Here is a 10,000-nt window from a genome sequence, read left to right as displayed (position 1 = left end):
TAGTAGTAGTAGTGTTATTAGTAGTAGTTTTATTATTATTAGTAGTAGTATTAGTAGTAGTATTATTATTGGTAGTATTATTAACATCAGTAGTTTTATTATTGGTAGTAGTATTATCAGTGGTAGTATTATTATTAGTTTTATTATTGGTATTATTATTATTATTATTATTATTATTATTATTGGTAGTAGTATTATTATTAGTAGTAGTAGTAGTAGTAGTAGTAGTAGTAGTAGTAGTAGTAGCAGCAGTATTATTAGTAGTAGTGGCAGTAGTAGTAGTAGTAGTAGTAGCAGTATTATTAGTAGCAGTAGTATTATTATTATTATTATTAGTAGTAGTAGTAATAGTTTTATTATTGATTAATATTATTGTTATTGTTATGATTAATAATATATTTATTATATGTGTCTGTCCCAGGAGTCCATCACCAGTATGAAGTGGGATCCTACTGGTCAGATGCTGTTGACCTGTGCCAAAGAGGACGTGGTGAAGCTATGGTCCAGCCCTGGGTCAGGGTCAAACCCTGGAGCAGGCTGGAGGTGTCTGCAGAGCCTACCCCACCCTGCCCAGGTCAATGGAGTGGCCTGGTGTGGTCTGACTGGACACGGAGCCAAACCTCTCAACATGCTGGCCACGTACGTATGGTATTCAACTGGACTGGACTGTGTTGATATTGATTCAGTTTTAGTCATGTATGGAACTGGACTTTAGTAGACTATATATATATATATATATATGTCTTTAGTGGACTATAGATGTCTTTAGTGGACTATAGTGGACTATAGATGTCTTTAGTGGACTATATATGTCTTTAGTAGACTATATATGTCTTTAGTGGACTATAGTGGACTATATATGTCTTTAGTGGACTATATATGTCTTTAGTGGACTATAGTACACTATATATGTCTTTAGTGGACTATATATGTTTTTAGTAGACTATAGATGTCTTTAGTGGACTATAGTGGACTATATATGTCTTTAGTGGACTATATATGTCTTTAGTGGATTATATATGTCTTTAGTCGACTATATATGTCTTTAGTGGACTATAGTAGACTATATATGTCTTTAGTGGACTATAGTGGACTATAGATGTCTTTAGTGGACTATAGTGGACTATAGATGTCTTTAGTGGACTATATATGTCTTTAGTAGACTATAGATGTCTTTAGTGGACTATAGTGGACTATAGATGTCTTTAGTGGACTATAGATGTCTTTAGTGGACTATAGTGGACTATATATGTCTTTAGTGGACTATAGATGTCTTTAGTGGACTATATATGTCTTTAGTGGACTATAGATGTCTTTAGTGGACTATATATGTCTTTAGTAGACTATAGATGTCTTTAGTGGACTATAGATGTCTTTAGTGGACTATAGTGGACTATAGATGTCTTTAGTAGACTATAGATGTCTTTAGTGGACTATAGATGTCTTTAGTGGACTATAGTGGACTATAGATGTCTTTAGTAGACTATAGATGTCTTTAGTGGACTATATATGTCTTTAGTGGACTATATATGTCTTTAGTGGACTATAGTGGACTATAGGTGTCTTTAGTGGACTATAGATGTCTTTAGTGGACTATAGTGGACTATATATTTCTTTAGTGGACTATATATGTCTTTAGTGGACTATAGTAGACTATATATGTCTTTAGTGGACTATAGTGGACTATAGATGTCTTTAGTAGACTATAGATGTCTTTAGTGGACTATATATGTCTTTAGTGGACTATATATGTCTTTAGTGGACTATAGTGGACTATAGATGTCTTTAGTGGACTATAGATGTCTTTAGTGGACTATATATGTCTTTAGTAGACTATATATGTCTTTAGTAGACTATAGATGTCTTTAGTGGACTATAGATGTCTTTAGTGGACTATAGTGGACTATAGATGTCTTTAGTAGACTATAGATGTCTTTAGTGGACTATAGATGTCTTTAGTGGACTATATGTGTCTTTAGTGGACTATAGGTGTCTTTAGTGGACTATAGATGTCTTTAGTGGACTATAGATGTCTTTAGTGGACTGTACTATGCTGAATTCTACTCCCACTTAGTCAGCCAGTCCACTTAGCCAGGTCAGACAGTCAGACAGTAGAATGTGTATTAGTGCTGTGTTTTATCAGACTGTCAACCAACAACCATTCATAATCACTGTTATATCCCTGACCTTGTTTCCTTCAGCACTCTGTGGTCAGGTTGAACACTCTCTGTCTGGATAACTGACATTTAGGCAGGTTTTGACATTCTGCTACTTTCACAGGGATAACCTTCTCATTCTTCAGTTCTAGTCTGGTACTGCTTGAATGCAAGGACACTCTGTTTTTCCAGAAAGAGAAATAAAAATAGAATGGAATTTAGTCAAAATCTGTGGACATCTACATTTTACCACAAGGTCTCACAATGTCCTCACAAGTACAGTAATACAAACCAACGCACACACACATTTAAAAGAGCACTGTGTTATTCCAGGTGTTGCCAAACCGGACTGGTGTCAGTCTGGACCGTACCTCAAGACGCCTCTGCCTTCCCAGAATCCACCTCTTCTGGCTCCGAGCCCCGGAGGGACAACGAACCCAAAGCCAAACGCAAGGTATGATAAATCAGTAGTAGGTAGAGGTGTCTTCCTAACCACTGGTTCTGGGTCAGATATTGTTTAGACCTGCTAATGGGGACAAGGTATGATAAATCAGTACTAGGTAGAGGTGTCTTCCTAACCACTGGTTCTGGGTCAGATATTGTTTAGCCCTGCTAATGGGGACAAGGTATGATAAATCAGTACTAGATAGAGGTGTCTTCCTAACCACTGGTTCTGGGTCAGATATTGTTTAGCCCTGCTAATGGGGACAAGGTATGATAAATCAGTACTAGGTAGAGGTGTCTTCCTAACCACTGGTTCTGGGTCAGATATTGTTTAGCCCTGCTAATGGGGACAAGGTTGGAATTGGGATTAGGCTAGATCTGTTAGAGGGGGGAAACGTCTAACCTAAGTGATTAATCTGTACAAGATCTAATTTGATCAGTTGTATTGGCTTGATTTGATCAGTTGTATTGGCTTGATTTGATCAGTTGTATTGGCTTGATTTGATCGGTTGTATTGGCTTGATTTGATCGGTTGTATTGGCTTGATTTGATCGGTTGTATTGGCTTGATTTGATCGGTTGTATTGGTTTGATTTGATCGGTTGTATTGGTTTGATTTGATCAGTTGTATTGGCTTGATTTGATCAGTTGTATTGGTTTGATTTGATCAGTTGTAATGGTTTGATTTGATCAGTTGTATTGGCTTGATTTGATCAGTTGTATTGGTTTGATTTGATCAGTTGTAATGGTTTGATTTGATCAGTTGTATTGGTTTGATTTGATCAGTTGTATTGGCTTGATTTGATCAGTTGTATTGGCTTGATTTGATCAGTTGTATTGGTTTGATTTGATCAGTTGTATTGGTTTGATTTGATCAGTTTTGTCAGGTACAGCTTTTCAAAGGGTGCTCTTTTCCTCCCCACCCCATTCTCTGTGTGTGTGTGTGTGTGTGTGTGTGTGTGTGTGTGTGTGTGTGTGTGTGTGTACCAGAAGCAGCAGAGTTCCAGCAGGCGTGTGGAGGGGGCGGTGTGTGTGTTCCAGCTGAAGGGTCATATCACCCCGGTCAGGACAGTAGTCTTCAGCCCTGACGGCCTGGCCCTGGTGTCTGGAGGGGTGGGAGGCCTCATGAACATCTGGTCCCTACGAGTGAGGAGACACACACACACACTCACACACACATACTCACTCACACACACACACACACACACTCACACACACACACACACACACTCACACACACATACTCACTCACACACACACACACACACACACTCACACACACACACACACTCACACACACACACTCACACACACATACTCACTCACACACACACACACACACACACTCACACACACACACACACTCACACACACACACACACACACACACTCACACACACACACTCACACACACATACTCACTCACACACACACACACACACACACACACACACTCACTCACACACACACAGAGGAAGCATTCTTTAGGAGTTTGTTCTACAGGTTTAAAGAATAAAGTAACAGTATACTTCCTGGATCTTATTTGAACAGTGTTTAGACAAACTTAATAGACTGTTGCTCAAACAAGCACTTTTAGCTGTGTGTGGTTTCTTTCCTGTTAAACCTGTCTAAAACACCGAATACTCTGTCTGTCTGTCTGTCTGTCTGTCTGTCTGTCTGTCTGTCTGTCTGTCTGTCTGTCTGTCTGTCTGTCTGTCTGTCTGTCTGTCTGTCTGTCTGTCTGTCCGTCTGTCTGTCTGACAGGACGGCTCAGTGCTCCAGACAGTAATAGCCGGGTCAGGAGCCATCCAGAACATCGTCTGGATCCCAGATGTGGGCGTGGCCGTCTGCTCCAACAGGTCAAAGGTGAGGTGGAACATCTTTTGGAACCAGAATCAGTTCATGTATTGTTATGTAGCGTAGCGGTGGAAGGGTTACGGTGGAAGGGTCGCGGTTGAAGGGTCGCGGTTGAAGGGTCGCGGTTGAAGGGTCACGGTTGAAGGGTCGCGGTTGAAGGGTCACGGTGGAAGGGTCGCGGTGGAAGGGTCGCGGTTGAAGGGTCGCGGTGGAAGGGTCGCGGTTGAAGGGTCACAGTTGAAGGGTCACAGTTGAAACTATGACTAAAGGATTCTACAGTATGGACTGACTCAACTCTGACTAAAGGATACTGCAGTATGGACTGACTCAATTATAACTAAAGGATTCTACAGTATGGATTGACTCAACTCTGACTAAAGGATACTGCAGTATGGACTGACTCAACGATGACTAAAGGATACTACAGTATGGACTGACTAAAGGATACTGCAGTATGGACTGACTCAACTATGACTAAAGGATACTGCAGTATGGACTGACTCAACTATGACTAAAGGATACTGCAGTATGGACTGACTCAACTATGACTAAAGGATACTGCAGTATGGACTGACTAAAGGATACTGCAGTATGGACAGACTCAACTCTGACTAAAGGATACTACAGTATGGACTGACTCAACTACGACTAAAGGATACTACAGTATGGACTGACTCAACTCTGACTCAAGGATACTACAGTATGGACTGACTCAACTCTGACTAAAGGATACTGCAGTATGGACTGACTCAACTATGACTAAAGGATACTGCAGTATGGACTGACTCAACTATGACTAAAGGATACTACAGTATGGACTGACTAAAGGATACTGCAGTATGGACTGACTCAACTATGACTAAAGGATACTGCAGTATGGACTGACTCAACTATGACTAAAGGATACTGCAGTATGGACTGACTAAAGGATACTGCAGTATGGACTGACTCAACTATGACTAAAGGATACTGCAGTATGGACTGACTCAACTCTGACTAAAGGATACTACAGTATGGACTGACTCAACTATGACTAAAGGATACTACAGTATGGACTGACTAAAGGATACTGCAGTATGGACTGACTCAACTATGACTAAAGGATACTGCAGTATGGACTGACTCAAGGATACTGCAGTATGGACTGACTCAACGATACTGCAGTATGGACTGACTCAACTATGACTAAAGGATACTGCAGTATGGACTGACTCAACTATGGCTAAAGGATACTGCAGTATGGACTGACTCAACTATGACTAAAGGATACTGCAGTATGGACTGACTCAACTATGGCTAAAGGATACTGCAGTATGGACTGACTCAACTATGGCTAAAGGATACTGCAGTATGGTCTGACTCAACTCTGGCTAAAGGATACTGCAGTATGGACTGACTCAACTCTGGCTAAAGGATACTGCAGTATGGACTGACTCAACTCTGGCTAAAGGATACTGCAGTATAGACTGACTCAACTATGGCTAAAGGATACTGCAGTATGGACTGACTCAACTATGGCTAAAGGATACTGCAGTATGGACTGACTCAACTCTGGCTAAAGGATACTGCAGTATGGACTGACTCAACTATGGCTAAAGGATACTGCAGTATGGACTGACTCAACTATGGCTAAAGGATACTGCAGTATGGACTGACTCAACTCTGGCTAAAGGATACTGCAGTATGGACTGACTCAACTATGGCTAAAGGATACTGCAGTATGGACTGACTCAACTATGGCTAAAGGATACTGCAGTATGGACTGACTCAACTATGGCTAAAGGATACTGCAGTATGGACTGACTCAACTATGACTAAAGGATACTGCAGTATGGACTGACTCAACTATGACTAAAGGATACTGCAGTATGGACTGACTAAAGGATACTGCAGTATGGACTGACTCAACTATGGCTAAAGGATACTGCAGTATGGACTGACTCAACTATGGCTAAAGGATACTGCAGTATGGACTGACTCAACTATGACTAAAGGATACTGCAGTATGGACTGACTCAACTATGACTAAAGGATACTGCAGTATGGGTTAAAGCGGCCTCTAGTATGTATTTGACTCTTGGCTGACTTTCATGGTTCTGTTGTTGTCTTTGTCCTCAGGATGTGTTGGTGGTGAACTGCTCGACAGACTTCATGTCCTCTCACCAGGTGCTAGCCACCTGCCGGACGGCGCTGAAGAAGCAGGGGGTTGTGGGATTGAACATGGCTCCGTGCATGAGAGCCTTCCTGGAGAGGCTTCCTGTTATGCTGCAGGAGCAGTACTCATACGAGAAGGTACTGTGTGTGTGTGTGTGTGTGTGTGTGTGTGTGTGTGTGTGTGCGTGCGTTATTTGAAAGTAAATGAAAGCCCAGTTTCATTCCAAGTGAATCGATCATAACTGTCAAAAGGCTACCTACTTCCTTTTTTAATCTTATTTTTGTTATCGTAGTTGGTAGTCGTAGTTAACGGTTACGATAACATATGTTACAACACCCAAGTGTAAATGTGTACTTCCTGTTTGGTCCTCCAGCCCCATGTAGTGTGTGGAGAACAGCTAGTCCACAGCCCCTACATGCAGTGCCTGGCCTCCCTGGCTGTGGGGCTACACCTGGATCAGCTCCTGTGTTCCCCTCCCGTGCCCCCCCACCTCCGCCTCTGTCCCCTGGATCCAGCCACCTGTACCTGGTCACCCGGCGAGTGGGCGTGGCTAGACTGCTTCTCCACCACGGTGAAGGCAGCGGAGGCCCTGGCTCGGGGTAACACGTTCCCAGAGGGCTTTGCTGTTCCTGACCTGGAGCCTGTACCCAAGGAGGAGATGGTCCTTCTCATGGTGAGGTTTCCCTGATCAAACCCTACAGAAGACAATGAACCTCCACTCTGTAGGTCTGATAGAGTACCAGCTTCTCTGGTTGAAAACGTCATATATAACATAATATAATACCTAATACATCACATCCATATTAGTCAGTACCAAAATGTACTTCAAAAGTAGGTTTATTTTTGGTCATAAAGTCAGTATTTTTCCAAAACAGAGTTTGGTAAATTTGAGTACAAGAGTTGGTCAGGACTTGAGGGGTTGGGTTTTGATTTCCACAATGTCCACTTGTCCAATAATGCTGGATTAATTAACAGGTGAGGTGATTGCGCTCTGTCCAATCCTACTGCAGAACACACGGTGAGACGGACCTGCACAGCAGCACGGCGGATTTACATAAGAAAACGCGTCACACATTTTTGTACTTGAGAAATACTGCACCAAACACCATAGATAGATATAAAATGTGCGACTGAAATCTCCTCTGCAAAAAAAAACATCTACATTAATGACAGATTTTTTGAGTTATCTTTGATTAATTTCCTAGACTATTTTGAGGAAGTGTTACTGGCTTTGTTCCTATGGTGTCTCATGGGAGGGACAACAGCAGTAACTGCCACATCCAACAACACCCTCAAGACTGAAATCTCCTTTTTTCTTAATGAGCAACAGAAAAACACATGCGGAATCGGGGGCATTCAGTCGCTCTTTAAGATGTTACCAACATTTGGACTAGAAGCTGACTTGTCTCTTTAAGATGTAACCAACATTTGGACTAGAAGCTGACTTGTCTCTTTAAGATGTAACCAACATTTGGACTAGAAGCTGACTTGTCTCTTTAAGATGTAACCAACATTTGGACTAGAAGCTGACTTGTCTCTTTAAGATGTTACCAACATTTGGACTAGAAGCTGACTTGTCTCTTTAAGATGTAACCAACATTTGGACTAGAAGCTGACTTGTCTCTTTAAGATGTAACCAACATTTGGACTAGAAGCTGACTTGTCTCTTTAAGATGTTACCAACATTTGGACTAGAACCTGACTTGTCTCTTTAAGATGTTACCAACATTTGGACTAGAAGCTGACTTGTCTCTTTAAGATGTAACCAACATTTGGACTAGAAGCTGACTTGTCTCTTTAAGATGTTACCAACATTTGGACTAGAAGCTGACTTGTCTCTTTAAGATGTAACCAACATTTGGACTAGAAGCTGACTTGTCTCTTTAAGATGTAACCAACATTTGGACTAGAAGCTGACTTGTCTCTTTAAGATGTAACCAACATTTGGACTAGAAGCTGACTTGTCTCTTTAAGATGTAACCAACATTTGGACTAGAAGCTGACTTGTCTCTTTAAGATGTAACCAACATTTGGACTAGAAGCTGACTTGTCTCTTTAAGATGTAACCAACATTTGGACTAGAAGCTGACTTGTCTCTTTAAGATGTAACCAACATTTGGACTAGAAGCTGACTTGTCTCTTTAAGATGTAACCAACATTTGGACTAGAAGCTGACTTGTCTCTTTAAGATGTTACCAACATTTGGACTAGAAGCTGACTTGTCTCTTTAAGATGTTACCAACATTTGGACTAGAAGCTGACTTGTCTCTTTAAGATGTAACCAACATTTGGACTAGAAGCTGACTTGTCTCTTTAAGATGTAACCAACATTTGGACTAGAAGCTGACTTGTCTCTTTAAGATGTAACCAACATTTGGACTAGAAGCTGACTTGTCTCTTTAAGATGTTACCAACATTTGGACTAGAAGCTGACTTGTCTCTTTAAGATGTTACCAACATTTGGACTAGAAGCTGACTTGTCTCTTTAAGATGTAACCAACATTTGGACTAGAACCTGACTTGTCTCTTTAAGATGTTACCAACATTTGGACTAGAATCTGTCGAGGTTTGACAAAGTTTCCAACAGCGTATTCAAACTGGTGGGTCATACAAGAGCTCTGTGAGGGTAGCAATGACAAGATATGTCTATAGATGAATACTCTCTTCTCTGTACAGGATAACAGTACATTAGGGTTCTGGTATAGATGAATACTCTCTTCTCTGTACAGGACAACAGTACATTAGGGTTCTGGTATAGATGAATACTCTCTTCTCTGTACAGGACAACAGTACATTAGGGTTCTGGTATAGATGAATACTCTCTTCTCTGTACAGGACAACAGTACATTAGGGTTCTGGTATAGATGAATACTCTCTTCTCTGTACAGGATAACAGTACATTAGGGTTCTGGTATAGATGAATACTCTCTTCTCTGTACAGGACAACAGTACATTAGGGTTCTGGTATAGATGAATACTCTCTTCTCTGTACAGGACAACAGTACATGGGGTTCTGGTATAGATGAATACTCTCTTCTCTGTACAGGATAACAGTACATTAGGGTTCTGGTATAGATGAATACTCTCTTCTCTGTACAGGACAACAGTACATGGGGTTCTGGTATAGATGAATACTCTCTTCTCTGTACAGGACAACAGTACATTAGGGTTCTGGTATAGATGAATACTCTTCTCTGTACAGGACAACAGTACATGGGGTTCTGGTATAGATGAATACTCTCTTCTCTGTACAGGATAACAGTACATTAGGGTTCTGGTATAGATGAATACTCTCTTCTCTGTACAGGATAACAGTACATTAGGGTTCTAGTATAGATGAATACTCTCTTCTCTGTACAGGACAACAGTACATGGGGTTCTGGTATGGA

General features: G+C 41.1%; 1 protein-coding gene across 16 annotated transcripts in view; it reads left to right on the top strand.

Moving 5' to 3' along the window:
* Window positions 1-10,000, top strand: part of LOC106595038 (putative E3 ubiquitin-protein ligase HERC1) — a 242,358-nt gene that overhangs the window by 185,908 nt on the left and 46,450 nt on the right. For 14 of the 16 annotated variants that reach the window (XM_082969826.1, XM_082969834.1, XM_082969831.1 and 11 more), the window contains 7 exons: window positions 422-639; window positions 2,490-2,610; window positions 3,590-3,745; window positions 4,364-4,465; window positions 6,575-6,748; window positions 6,985-7,284; window positions 9,972-10,000. The exon at window positions 9,972-10,000 is cut by the window's right edge and continues 37 nt beyond it. In XM_082969826.1, the coding sequence (XP_082825952.1) occupies window positions 422-639; window positions 2,490-2,610; window positions 3,590-3,745; window positions 4,364-4,465; window positions 6,575-6,748; window positions 6,985-7,284; window positions 9,972-10,000 (1,100 nt within the window). Of the gene's footprint in view, window positions 1-421; window positions 640-2,489; window positions 2,611-3,589; window positions 3,746-4,363; window positions 4,466-6,574; window positions 6,749-6,984; window positions 7,285-9,605; window positions 9,678-9,971 lie in introns of those variants that run through there. The other 2 variants (XM_082969828.1, XM_082969839.1) reach the window with 2 other exon arrangements.

Source organism: Salmo salar, chromosome 26, assembly GCF_965601325.2.
Source record: "Salmo salar chromosome 26, fSalSal1, whole genome shotgun sequence".
Classification (NCBI taxonomy): Eukaryota; Metazoa; Chordata; class Actinopteri; order Salmoniformes; family Salmonidae; genus Salmo; species Salmo salar.
The sequence above is the reverse complement of the archived record's forward strand: the minus strand, read 5'-3'. Positions and strand labels throughout refer to the sequence as shown.